At 42.3% G+C, this 14,420-nt stretch overlaps 1 protein-coding gene across 1 annotated transcript in view; it reads right to left on the bottom strand.

Annotated features, from left to right (window-relative positions):
• LOC146811659 (serine protease 27-like) overlaps nucleotides 1–14,420 on the bottom strand; it is a 227,066-nt gene that overhangs the window by 15,520 nt on the left and 197,126 nt on the right. The window contains exons 4-5 of the mRNA XM_085618628.1: nucleotides 12,351–12,622; nucleotides 5,471–5,640 (exon numbers count right to left, since the gene is read on the bottom strand). Of these exons, the coding sequence (XP_085474754.1) occupies nucleotides 5,471–5,640; nucleotides 12,351–12,622 (442 nt within the window). The remainder of the gene's footprint in view (nucleotides 1–5,470; nucleotides 5,641–12,350; nucleotides 12,623–14,420) is intronic.

Genomic DNA, 14,420 nt, shown 5'->3' with positions numbered 1-14,420 from the left:
TGTTCAACCAATCAATGATCTCTGTAGATCACTCTTCCCCCTTTTTACAAGCTGCAGCCTATGTAGTGGTAGCCTTGCCTTCTGTAACCCTACTCATGGGTGGCTCAGTTTCGTTGAAGCATTGACAGTGAGGTATGGCAAATTAAGGCATGTCTATGATGGGGGCAGTACAGGAGAGGGTGCAGTTTGCCTCCCCTCCCCTAGAGCAAATCATTTCTGAGTGGGGCAGTGAGGACTCCCACCTACTCTACATGAGTCCCACCATTTTCCACTTTTGTGGACACTTACATTCTTGATCTTGTTATTTGTTCTGACCGAGTTCTGACCGTGTTGGCATTGGGATTTGCAAAATAAGCCTCAGAGACAGCTGCATATTTATACAATTGTACCCATTCTGCGTTCCAGTTCATATTTTGTAAATATAGGGGCCACTAAAATGTGCCAAACACTTATAACTGAACCTTTCAATCTATTAATACATAGGCAGGCAGTATGGCTTATAACATGTGAGTTATGGTGCAGATAAATAAGAGTTGTGCACTCCACAAAAGACTCTAAATGAAACCTCTGTGGGACAAGCTGGCAGGTTGAACTGTAAATTCCACTTCTCCAGCTCACCTTTTTTTCCAGCTCAGTAGGGAGGAAAGTGAATTCACATTTTAGTCTGATAAAGGAAACTTAACTAATGAATGCATACACTCCAAGAGGGCAATTAGCCTTCCCACAGAACTATCCATCAATAGCAACAATCTTTCATGAGAAATGTAATGTGCTGTGTTTACTTGTGAACTATGTGCTTAATTTCCCGCCTGTTCAGTTTGTCTTGACAGTCCAACCTAGGTATCAGGTCTCCACCTGCGCTAGATAAGTGCTGGTAGTACTTGATAGGCAAGTCAAAGATTCTGCTTGCTCCTTAGGTAGAAGTGCTGAACACACAGGGAGAGATATTTAGGCCTAGTAGTGTCTCTGGTTCAGAGAACCTTTCCCCTGTCATGTTGGATTTGTTCTGTACAAATACCTTTGGGGGATTTCTAGCCCAAAGGCACTCAACAAAGGCAGAAAATGCATCATTTTGTAGTAAAAGATGTTGTTTCTGGCTGTAGGAATTTTGGTGTGATTGAAAAGTACCTTTCCACTAATGGCAAAGATCAGAAGTCTTCAGGTACATCTGCCAGGACAGCTGCTCCGTAGAACATACTTGGAACATGGAAAAATAAGGACAAACATCTGCTCTTAGGAAGCAGCTTTAATGATTTCACCAGGCCAATTCCTGACATAGGAGTTTCCAGATAGCTGGAAGCTGTGTGTCCTGCTTGTCATGCCTATTGCTGGAATGAAGTCTACAGCTCTTTATTACTAGGTTGACTCTGCCCTTGGTTTCCTTTATTGATATTTTACCAAAGCTTGATTGTCTGTGGAGCAGCCACGGTCCATGAAAGTAAAAGCAGTGGGGTGGTGGGGCTGTGTAAGCGGGGATTTCGAGGGCCGATGCCGCGGGAAAATGTATTATGCATTTAATGTTCCCTCAGCATCGTCCCTCAAAATCCCCCCTTACACGGTCCACCGCTTTTACCTGCACAGACTGCGACTGCTGTTGAGACTGAATTGAATATAATAAAGACCTTGAAAGATAGTGAAACGTTATTCTGCATGTTGAGCCATGGCATCGGAGAGTAAGAACAACTCACCACAGACCACAGCACAATTGAATCACTGACTTCACCCTTCAAACCCAGCTCTTCTGCCACCTTCCTACTAGTTCCACCAACTCAAATGCCAGCTACTGGCTTAATTTGCCTTTACATTCATCACTTAAGCTCTTATTGTTACATTTGAACCTACTTTGCTGCCCGAGGACTTGAAGGCTTACATGATAATCCGATTTCCAAATTTGACACAACTTGATGGTTCCAAAGGCTATTTTGGATTATCTTCTTCGACCCAACATGCACTCCTGTGTTTACAGTCAGTTTGGCATTGCTTCAAAGTTCCCCTTACTAATCTGACTTGACACTTCAAATCAGCTTTCCATCTTCTTCACTCATAGAGATTTTATTCTTCTTTTCCCAGCTCAAGATGGGCTCACAGGATACAACTACTATTTCAAATGCGAGTTTGACAATGATTAAAAAGTAAGTTTGTTTTTGTTTTTAACCAGTTCGTCCAGTTTAAAGAAGTCTTGACTGACTTGACTCTTTATTTCATTGATGATTTGTCTTGATCCACCAACATACTTTTTATATTTTTTTGTTGCTGGAGTTGTACTAAACCTTTCTATTCTTGTGCATAGGTAGTTTCAGCCTTGAAGTTTTTATGTGTTTTAGCTCTACTGGTGAGTAACTTGTACCACATGCACCTTTCCCTACGTCATTGCCTCGGAGCTCAAGCCACATTACAAGCAGAAATTAAAAGTACCTAGTTCAAAAACTTGATTTCCTGGGTCAACTGAACTACAGGAAATAGTCCACTAGTGAAGCTCCAAATGAGATGGCTCTTCACCTTACCCTCAACTGGGTCATCTTATAGATTCTTTGCTGGCAGTTCTTCTGAGCATGTACAGCTCTTTCCATTTGGAGACACCCCAAAACAAAATCAAATTTCACCACCAAGATTCAGGCAATTAGTTCTTAAATGTTATTGTTGGTAACTATTAGTGGTTTCTGTATTCTGGCATGATGACTGTTAGACTTGTCATTCGCCTTCCTCCTCCATTTTTTGCTGATCTTGTTTTAGCTGGACTTATGACTCTGCTCCCTTTACCACTGCTAACTATTGCTAAAGTGCATGTGCTCACCCCTTCAAAAACGATAACATTGGCAGATTTAATTTACTTGTAAGTGCATAGTACAGTGCCCAGGGCCTGTAAATTAAATGCTTCTAGTGGACCTACAGCACTGATTGCTCCACTCACCTAAGTAGCCCTTTAAAAATGCCTCCGACATGCATTTGCAGCTTGTGTGTGCAGCTTAAACTGCCATGTCGACCTGGCAAAATACATTTTTTGCCAGGCCCAAACATTCCTTTTTAATACAGATACGTCACTCCTAGGGCAGGAAATGGAAAGCCCAGAGAGAAGGGTGTAGTGTATTGAAAAATAGAACATGTACCTTTAGGTTTTTCATGTGCTGGTAGGGAAAAGCTCTTACATTTGTTCACTACTGCTGACCCTGCCGCTCCCATAGGATAACATTGGAGTTACTTTATTACATGTAAAATGAGAGACATAACCAGTTACTATTTGGTGTCTCTGGCATTGTAATGATACATCTTATGGTAAAGTCGGATTTTAAATGACAATTTAGAAAATGCCACTTTTAGAAAGTTGGCATTTCCCTCCTTAGCCATTTTGTGCCTATAGCATAACTCTGGGTCACATGACTGAGTGTTACTGAGAGTTGGGCTTTGTGTATTCCTCCCAGACAGCCACACACAATAGAGAGCTTAGGTGTGTCTGGAGGGGCTATCACTGGCAGGATGGGAGGGCACTGCTGGGCCCAGCCCTACTTACACTTGAATAGACTGTGTCCTGCCTTCACACAAAGGGCTGCAAATTCCCTCTATTCAGGAGCCAAGACAGGGAAGATAGGATGCCTGGAGACTTCAAAGGGAATTTCTAGAAGCTTCTTCTGCCTTCTAGAGGAAGGGCACAAGGAATCACCTCAGAATCAACACATTCATTTGGTTGCACAACACATCTTCAACACAGACCCTTGCAACACTTGGCAAAACAGGATTAAGGTACTTTGTGCAGCAGGCCCAACTGGGTGTCTGCTGCAGGCATGCGCTTCATCATAGTCACCCTGAACTTGTGAGTTTGTTCCGGTCCGGAGTGATCAGATATCCACAGTTGGTGCTTTGTTCTTTTTGGTGCTGTTTTTACTGAAATCTTTAAATCTGGTCCTGATTGGATTTTTGTCATTTTTGTCTCGTTTATTTATTTAAAAATGTTCTATTATCCTAAATCTGTTGTGGGATCCTTTGAGGTGTGTTTTCACGGTAATACTTTTTGTAGTGTTGCACAAATACTTTACATATTGTCTCTGAGCTAAGCCTGACTACTTTGTGCCAAACTACCTGAGGGTTGACCACAGGTAAATTTAGGGTTGCGTGTAACTGCACCTTGAGAACAATTGGGGTTGCTACTTAAGAAGAGTTTCAACCCCCTCAGAACGTAACCCAATTTCTTACAGTGACCCTATGGAAGTAAATAGCTTGACTCATCCAGTCTCCTTCATCTGTCTTCCCATGCTGATGCTTTTGGGTGAGATGCAAACATAAAATGCATCTGTGCAAATAATCTGGTGCATTAGCAAATGTAGATGTAAGGCAGCAGCTGCTGCAAGTTGCATGAGAAGGTTTCATCATGGGATAACCCATCCACTGTGATAGTCCATCAAAACGTAGGATCAAAATGCTACTGTCTCTTTACCATTGGTTGTAGATGTGGTTGGGCACATTTTTGTCAAGAGGCCCATTTTTTCGTTGATTCCTGCAGCTCATGACAACTTTTTATTCTATTGAACCTCACCTTTCAACATACTGTTTGCATGAAAAGCTAACTTCTCTCGAAGATGTTCTATGGCATTGATGTCATTTGGCCGTGTTTGGGGCATGCTATTGTGATTAGTTGCATCAAGTAGAGAAATGTACAAGTCAGTGGTAGCTGCTACTGAACGGGGTGGCGGAAAGGAATGAAAATAAATTGCACTTACCTGGGTACTGTCACTGCCGCTCCTCCGTCCTTCTTACTACAAAGCAGAAAGCACACAGACTCCCCTAGCCAATCACGATGCTACTGTCATCAGTATGACTGCAGCATCGTGATTGATCTGAGCACCGTGGTTCGGCATTCAGACAGGGAGTGGGAGCCTTTGCATGTTCTCCACCCAAGCTGTGCAATACAGCTGGGTGAAGAGCATGCTAAATGTGCATGACTGTTTGGCCGGCCCAAGACAGCCAGCCAAACCATTGTGCGCACTTAGAGAGTGCCCACTACTCCTCCCTCTGCTCTGGCCAGCCCAGCCCGACCTGCACCTAAGCCAGTAGAGACAAATAAAAGATAATAACATTGCGTTATTATCATTTTCTTTTTTCTTTTTCTAACTGCTCTGAGAGCAGTGGAGGGGAAGAGCCACCTCTGGTACAAGTAACATATACACAATTATGGTTACATAATAAGAGGAATAATGAAACTGATGTGGGACCTTGCATAGTATGTGGAGGTCCTCCCCTTGCATGCAGACAGAATTTCAGGGCAGGGAGGATAGGTGACTGATACCCTCCTCCCATGGACCAGGACCTGGGTGGTGAGGGCCTGGCACCAAGTGGGATGCAAGGCCCTGGTTTACAGCCCCTACAGCGAGTACAATAAAAGTAGACAGTAAAGCAGCACATTCCTCATGATTCTTCAAATAGGCTTTATATCCAGGCTCACCATCTCACCAAGCCAAGGAACAGTAAGTCATGTTACCTGGCAGGAGTCCTTCTTCCCATCCGGGTAGCCAGCACAGATCATGTCATCCTGCACTTCTTTACTGGCTGGACTCACCAATGAGTCAATGTGGTACAGAATGTCACAGGAGGCAGCATCGATGAGTGGGACCTGAACTTCCTGCAGGGTCATTGGGGATGGCAAACTCTCTGGAACAACAAAGTCCGGTGGTTGGCCATGTTAGGTGAAGTTGTCAACGGTGGAAGCAAGAGTCATCAATGCTAATTCTCGTGTGTACCTCTGCACAGATTCCCAATTAATAAAAGTGCATAGAATCATGCTGACAAGGTTCCTGATCTAGGCAAGATGACTCCAGGCAGCAGCCAAGTGTGCTAGGAGCAGTGGGGTGAAGGCGAGAGTCCAGGCATCCTCTATACGCATCAACATTTTTCCCCATTTGTGGCGTTTGGGGGGGATTCACTTCACCTTGAATGGCTGCCATACTAAAAGTTTAACCTTAAAGTTAAACCTCAGCATTTGAGTCTTTATACAAAATATGGCCATTTGACAGACTATCTACAGATGTTTTGAGTCCTGATCTAGTAAGTTTTCAATACACTTGATGATTTTTCATGAGTTTAGAAGTTACCTTAATTTTCATTCAATCAATAGCTTGGACGAACTTGTTACACCACTTAATAAATACCACAATGATATACATACTCCCACTGAACCTGATAAAGCATGTGTAGATCAAAATTGCTTGAAATGCACACTTTCATGTTATACGCACCCTCCACAAGGGTCCCAGATACATACCAAAGCTGCACCACAGCACGGCCGGACTGGAAACAGCAGCCAGCCTTCGCAGCTTGCTGCTCGACCTGCCCAGGGAGCGGGGGAAGGGAGGGGGGGTGCTAGTGAGAAGCACCGCTCCCGCTTTTGTTACAGGGTGCGATATTTCAGCAAAACCGGCCCCCACCCCTCTGGTCCCCCGGGGAAACACCCGATGCCTGCTAGGGCAGTCCGGCCCTGCAGCACACTATGGACTATATGACCTGGTTGAGGTTTCATGACTGACAAACAGACTGTCGAACCGCTAACTGAAGTTCAAATGGTAAAAATGTGAAAGCAAGTTCACAGGAACGTAATAGCCGTCAGGATGGAACGTCCCCAAGCCATTCTAGAAAGTGCAGCCTACCAACGTCTGCTTTAGAAAACTGGAATGGCATGGTGAGCAAAAAAATGATGGATTTAGGCCCAGATCGCTGAACAGGGGTGAATGTATGACATTGTTCTGTATTCTGTCCATCAATAGTTCTTTCTGCATTTGTCAACCCCCGAGTGGGAAGGGTATGCTCAGACGTGAGTCCCGTGCTCTTCATGCCACTGGAACAAGCTATACTGGCTGAAGAGGGGTGAAACCCCAAAACCGGTCATAGGATGCTTGTTTCCAGTCCAGGGAGGACCTGGCCTGGCAGTTCGGGCTGGACTGTTCCCATTGGGCACAGGATCAAGACTGATTTGCATATGGCTGGGTCCTAACTGGAATGGCATGGTGAGCAAAAAAATGATGGATTTAGGCACAGATCTCTGTACTGGGGGGAATGTATTACATTGTTCTGCATTCTGTCCATAAATAGTTCTTTTTGCATTTGCTAGGGAAATCCGGCCTGGCGCCACCCTATGGACTATATGACCTGGTTGAGGTTTCATGACTGTCGAACCGCTAACTGATGTTCAAATGTCAAAAATGTGGAAGCAAGTTCACAGGAACGTAATAGCTGTCAGCATGGAACGTCCCCAAGCCATTCTAGAAAGTGCAGCCTACCTACCTCTGCTTTAGAAAACTCTAGAGGCACTGATTATTCATGCATGTGTTCATCTGACAACTGGAAGCTCAAAATGAAAAAAGCTGAGTGAGCAAAGCTGAAATTGTGAAACCCCATATTATCCAGGACTTGAAGCCTAGTGCAGATGACGCCGAAACATAGTAACCAGTTCAAACAGAAGGTAGCACAAGGGCCTTTTATACTGGCCTGCGCTGGCTACTCCATTTTGCTATTTTGGTGCCAATTCCATTCATTTTCTGCTGGGAGAGTCATAATTTTATTGAGGCAGGGCCAGTCCATTGTCGAAAAATCTGGGGAATTGGTGGATGGCAAACAATGGGTATGGGACTGTCTCTGTGGTAAAAAGATGGTAGGATGATAAATACGGATGTTTACGGGTTTAGTGCCCCACTTCTGTACAATTGTGCAATTCGGGGCAGAAATTATAAATCATAATACTCTAATAATGCCAAATTCAACTGCACTCCACACATACAATAGAGGAATTCTGACCCTCTCTATTTTTTTGGGTGTGGGAAATATTTATAAACACTGAATTTCATAAATTGGGAAAACATTGGAAAAATGGCCATGGAAATCACAAAAATAAACACAGAAGCATAAATCCTTATGTTTTAAACCCCACTGTAGGCAAATGGTTTGAGGCATCATTATCCTCAAAGGGTTCCTTTTGCAGGTTCCATGTTTCTAGCTTCTGTGTCATTTAATCAATAAATGTGTACTTGTTCTGTTACAATATAGTTCGGATTTTCGGTTCTCCGAGATGCATTCCCTGAGATGAACCTGCAGAAGCCACCTGGATTTGAGAAAGGTCTTTGGGACTTCTCAATCTCTGTTCAGGCTTAATCTTCCCTTAAAACACGTTACCATTGGAAGTTCCAAAAAATGGTCTTTGCTTTGAAAGAGTGGCAATTCCAAACTGACTTTAATGAAGAAAGACCATGTCCTGGCCGGTGGCTTTTGGATAGTATTCAACAATTTTTCAGTGACTATGACAGCTTTTTGCCGTTTCCAAAATGCTTTGGACAATCTACTTCCTGGTAAATTTCAAGTTGCTGACTTTGTACATGGCTTTCTGTTTTACGTTATAAAAAACCTACAATCACCCAAGCCTTCACATGGAGAGACAAGTGACCAAGGACCAAACTGTGATCACTTCTGTGAGTGTTTTAGACATCTGCAACTTCTCCCCATCTAAGATTAAGCAAAACTGTGTACCCTGAGAGCATCTGCCATATTTTGCCAAACAATATCTTACCATGAATATACTTCTATTCACCTGACTAGAAAAGCACCAGATTGGAAAACTTTATTCTCCTAGTCCATAAAAAGTTGGCCTCATTGTCCATATTGAAGGATGCAGCATTTTCTTAACAGAGACTGCTAGCACCACCACAGACCAAGGTTGGAAATTGTCAGTGACAAAGACTTTATTGCCCTTGGGATACCTCTAGCAATTTTACAGAAATGTGGAAAAATATTTTTCAGAATTGTATTTCTCCTGGAACTCCTGCACTTGTTTTGGATCACAGGCACCCAAAAATTTAGCCGAGGCTAAATTGATAGCTCTTTCTCCTCCCACATTGATTCCTGTTTGCATCACAGGACCTACCTCTGGATCACTGACAGTGATTTCCAGCCATATGTGACTACCATTGCCCCCAAGGTCTCAATGCGGATCACGGAAATGTACCTCCAAGATGCAGGTACACATGTAAGATGCATTATAAAAATGTCACTGACATGCTGGAATTTTCATCCCTGGTCCTCAAAGACATTTAGTGTTTTTCTTTGCAGGGCCACCCTGTTATTCAGCGTGGTCTTGCATTGAAGTGGTGCCACCAGGAATTGTCTTCAGCTTGCCTTCATAAAATTGGAAGCTGGATTATTTCTGTTTCAGTTGAGAAATGCAAAACAATGCAGCTGGGACAGCTCACTTTTTCATTCAAATTCCATTATTACGGTCCTCTAAATACATTTTTGTTTTCTGTTTCTTGTGTTCTAAATCAAGGCTTTGTGGCACTGAAATACACCAAGGTTAGAGGGGGGGGGGGGTCAATTCCACAGAACACGTACTGATGCAATGGCTAGCAAGCACTCTCATGCCTATGAAATGAGCTAGACTCAACCTGATAGTACCAGTATTGTAAACTTGGGACCAAGTGATGGTTTAGTGCATGTGGGATATTCAGCTTTTGTGTGCAGATTTCTATTTCAATGAAATTGAAACACTAATGTAACTAGAATAATGAATTGGGTACTGGAGAAAAGATGGTGGTGTAGCCTAATGCTTTAATCCAAACGAGGGTGCAGGCATGCATCATGTTTGTAGAGTGAGAGTGACAACCATGCAGGGTGAAGGGATCTTTTTCTTTAGCACTTGGTTTTATCATGGACTGCTACAGTACTTGGTAGTGCATATAGTTTTCAACTTCTTTACTTGAAAATGTAATCAAATGCCTGATGCCATTTGAGTTTCCCTTTCTCTGTATATTCACAAAGAAGCTCTTCAGATACCTCACCACGAGGACTGGCGAACACTCCATCTAGGTCCCTACAAAGAAGGCAACCACTGAAAACTGCTTGTGATGGGGACACTTGTCTAGAACACTTAGCACAAAGGCTGACAAAGTTCAATGAGACACAACCAGAAATGCAAAAAGAAAACAACCCTTAGTGTGTTCAGATGAAATCACCGTTTAATGTACTAGTTTTGAAATGAGATTAGATGAGGGTAATATTTAGAATTATTTTATGGGTAACAGTGAATTAAGGGCATTTTCTTCACTGAGGGGTTCTGAGTGACATGAAATAGATGAGACTGCAGCTTGAGTTGTCTATGATGTCACTCAGAACCCCAAGGTGAAAAAAATCCCTGTAATTCACTTTTTACCCATCTGTAATGTTGTGTTATGTGTGATCCCCGAAATCATCTGCCCCTGCCTTCAACTGCTATGCAGCTGCAGAGTATAGTGGGTAAGCTATATATAACATGCCTTCTTCTCTCTGAAGCAAATGTGAAAAACAATTACCTTACCTGCCATCTTTAACCAAAGACCACCACCTCCCAAAGCAGATAAGCAAACACCTCACAGAGAGGCTCACAGGGAGCCCTGGCAGCTTGACTTGAAGTCTTAATTATGTAGCAACAGTAGATATCAAGGTTTGTTATCAACTGTTGCTATGTTGTAGTTATGACATTCAAAAACTGAAATAAACAATAGAGGCTCTCTATGAGAGCCATACATAACAATCTGGTACCTCTGCATGTTTACACAAGACATATAGGCCCTGATATAGAAAGATTTTATATCTGTTTTGCTTTATTTTTTTAATGCAGACCTGACACAGAATCCAGGTTGGTATTTACAAACAAACACAATAACAATTTGTGGTGGTTTGTAGCCAAAAGTAATGTAGCTCAATGTCTGCCTTGTGTTACTTTGTATGAAGTGGGAGTTCCTGTGGTGGTGCATATGCATGCATGTGCATCTACCCATCAATCTTTAGGCAAAGCTATCTCTACAAAAAAATTTAGACATGAATGTATGCCAAAATCCTGCTCTTCCCTGAGGCTGGCGTAAGGAGGAGAAACAATTGTATTTTTCCTGTTGCTTTTCCTCTTCGCATGTGTGCTGCATTCTACAGCACATATACAAATAGGAAAGTGTCTCAAAGCATAGTTTGTGTGCAGGAAGAGACCACAATGCAGACACCTTTATAGTAAAAGCACATTGAGTTGGCGCATGCCTCTGAAAGTGAACCATTATAATAATGGGGTACCCCAATAATAGTCTTGGACCTGGGTGTAAATTGGTACAGAAAACAATGGTCCTAAACCTTTCTTTGAAAAATGTAAGTCTAACATACAATAATCATTTCATTCAATTTAAGAGCATGCATAATGTCAGCTCACAGTACTCAAAACTGTCAAGTTAATACTGTGGAACAACCAATAGATTTCAATGCAGCATATATATATTTACTCATAATTAGGCTGACAGTAGATATCTTACTGTATTTGAGAAACAATGAAGAAGACAGAAAAGGTTGCTCCAGGGGAACGTGCAGAAGCGGGTGCTCTAGTGAAAAAGGTATGAAATAAAGAAACGGGAAGAGTTCCCAGTAGTGCTCAGGTAAGGACGATTAAAACAGTTCAAGGGTTGGACTGATCAGAAAATATCAGTATAGGTGGGCCTAGCCACGATTGATCAATTATCCACAAACTCTATTCAGCATATTTTTACAATATTTTAGAGATGTATCATCATTTTGCACGGTTGGGTTAGGGGCTTGTGGTCCAGGCCTAAATGGTGTGGGCATCGACGTTTCAACCCGACTTGGGGCACAGAGGGAATTTTTGGACCTCGGCATGCGGGTCTTCCTCTGGACAGGGATGGGCAACCAATTTGCGGTATGTGGTTTCCGTGTTCCACACCCGCAAGGTTTTGCGGAGCGAAGGGGTATATCCTCTTAATGGTCCATGGTCTTACTGGAGGCGTGGGTCCTCATCCGTATAATTAGGGCAGTGTAAATCGATCGGATCAATTTCAGCGCATTCAATGCGTCAGCTTCAATATCTTGCAGCAGTCTCCTGTTTCAGGCGAATTGATTTACACTGCCCTAATTATACGGATGAGGACCCACGCCTCCGGTAAGACCATGGACCATTAAGAGGATATAGCCCTTCACTCCACAAAACCTTGAAAGTGAACCAGCACATTGAGAGAGCAGAACTGCCGCACTTCTTTGTGGATATGGCACAGTTCTGTTCTCCTCTTCAGTTCATGCAACAGAGCAACTTTGCTTGCTGCTCTGCATTACGTCAACTCTTTGTAAATCTCTGCCGACATTTAGCATTAACATCTGTTTAAATGTTTGTCGCATCCCTACAACCTACATATGATATTGTTTAAGAAAGAGGAGTAAACAAAACAAAACATAGCAAACATGAATGGAACAAGAACATCTGCACTACAATCATACAGAAGTGGATGGAGAGTGGAAAGAACTGTGATGGTTTTAAGAGATTCTGCTGTCTTCAATTTTGTTCAAGCTTCACTTACGTCCAGACTGAATGTCTCCCCAGCCAGTGACCCAGCAGCCCATTCCATTTGGGAAATTGACTAGTGCACTCGGCAGACAAACAGGAATGATAAAGTGTGTGAAGTTCACAGGACTGCTGAGTTCCACCAGTGCGATGTCCCCACTCGTTGCTTCACCGGAGTAGTTGGGATTGATGACCACGTTCTTGATGGTTGAGGAATACGCGTTGGGGTTATAGCTGTTGAGTTCATATTCACCAAGAAACACTCGGTACTTGTTATGGCTGTAAGAACTTGCAAAACAAAATAAAAATAAATAACATTTTTGGGAGACGGAATAATGTTTCAGATCTTAAAGTAAAGCAAGGACCTAGCCATATGGGCAACAGAGCACTTCACAAGTGAATAAAAGACAGAATAACACTAACTATATTAACAACTGATGTGGGTAAGTGCGCGGAAGAGGGACTTGAACAGTTTTTGTCCTCCATATACGTTTTTAGTGATTGGGCCTTCAGATTTCTCCATAGTAACCTATCATTAGGTTTAAGGTTCACAGACAGGTTGTTCAAGAGTTGGCAGTCAGACATGAGAATGGTTAGTTAAGTACTTTTGTTTTTCATACTTTCATAATTTCAAGGATCATACATGATTTGCCTCTGGTTGTTCAATTCACTCCAGTGATTATGAGTCTCGCTTTCATGTAGGGGGATATGACTAGATGTAGGCTTGAAAGGCGCATGCCATGTTGCAGTGAATTCACGCATCTGAGGTTAGCAAATTGAGTTATTTCATGATGGGAGTGATATGGTGAAGTTCCTTGGTGCCTTTCACATCAGGTATAGCGGTATGTCAATGGCTCTGTGTATTGCTGGCACTGTTTTGGGGAGGCCTATTAAGTATTGCATTGCCATCATCAAGGTGTGAGAAGACCAGTGCACGCACAGTGGTCTTTATGTCAAGTCAAATAAGCTTTATTCGATTTCTTCGTGGCAAACCATAAAAGCAGATACATATAAAAACAGTTAATATATACAAGACTATGAGTTGTATATAAACTAGTTGAATGTGCAGCAATCTTGTTTAGAAATTACATTTCTTTCAGCAGCAATCGATATCTTCAAAAAAGAATTCATCATAATATACACGCACATTTACATCACCATAAAGTTTACAATCAAATGGTCGTTCTGCAGTTAATTACATTTTTTAAAAACCTTGCCATAGACAACATAACATGCTCTGTGGGTAACAACTGTAGGGATAAAAACAATGGGCGACATTGCTTAAACCCTAGCGACCTTAAATTTGGTAAAATCCAAATCTTTCTCTGTTTTTCATAAAATTTACAAAAGAATTGAACATGAATTGTTGTCTGCTGTGACATACCGACACAGGGACACTTACAAAGGGAATATGACCAGTCATTTATCTCAGGAAAGCTTGGTTCGCAGTGGAAAATGCCCAGTCTAAAACTTGTTAAAACAAATCTGTCCTGTGTCTCCTCCAGGACTTGAAAATATGATTGTATATCATGAATGACCAAGATCATTTGATTATTACAAACACTCAGCTTCAATAGTTCCACGGATAATCTAAAAGTCTCCATCAATATCATACATTCTCATTTAAGATCTTTTCTGCTGATGTGTTCTATGGATTCCGGCTGTTCATAATATTCCGCACGCCCCAGGTCACTCATGAAATCTTTAATATACTTCATCCAGGGTATACTGAGTACCCGCTGTAATTTAAAACAATACCTTATAATGTCCCTATTAAGTGTGGTTTTCTCTGAGGACCAGTTCTTTAGCCATGAAAGAACTGGCTGTATCTTAATTATAGAAAAACAACGAGAGAGAGAGAGAGGGCGTAATGAATGGGGCCACTCTTGTTCCCCCTAAACAATATCAAAACAACAACGAAAGAGTGTGGCCAAACAGAAAAAGAGCCAGCAAGAGGAGTCACTCTTGTTTAAAAGAACCCTCACTCACCAACCTAGTTGGTGACATGCTTCATCATTGGGTCCCCATCAGAGAGGCCGAGTGCCTCTCCGATGTGCTACAACGCCTGACTACAGCGGAGCAGGTT

This window comes from Triturus cristatus, chromosome 7 (assembly GCF_964204655.1).
Source record: "Triturus cristatus chromosome 7, aTriCri1.1, whole genome shotgun sequence".
NCBI lineage: Eukaryota > Metazoa > Chordata > Amphibia > Caudata > Salamandridae > Triturus > Triturus cristatus.
This window is presented reverse-complemented; position numbering and strand designations above follow the sequence as displayed.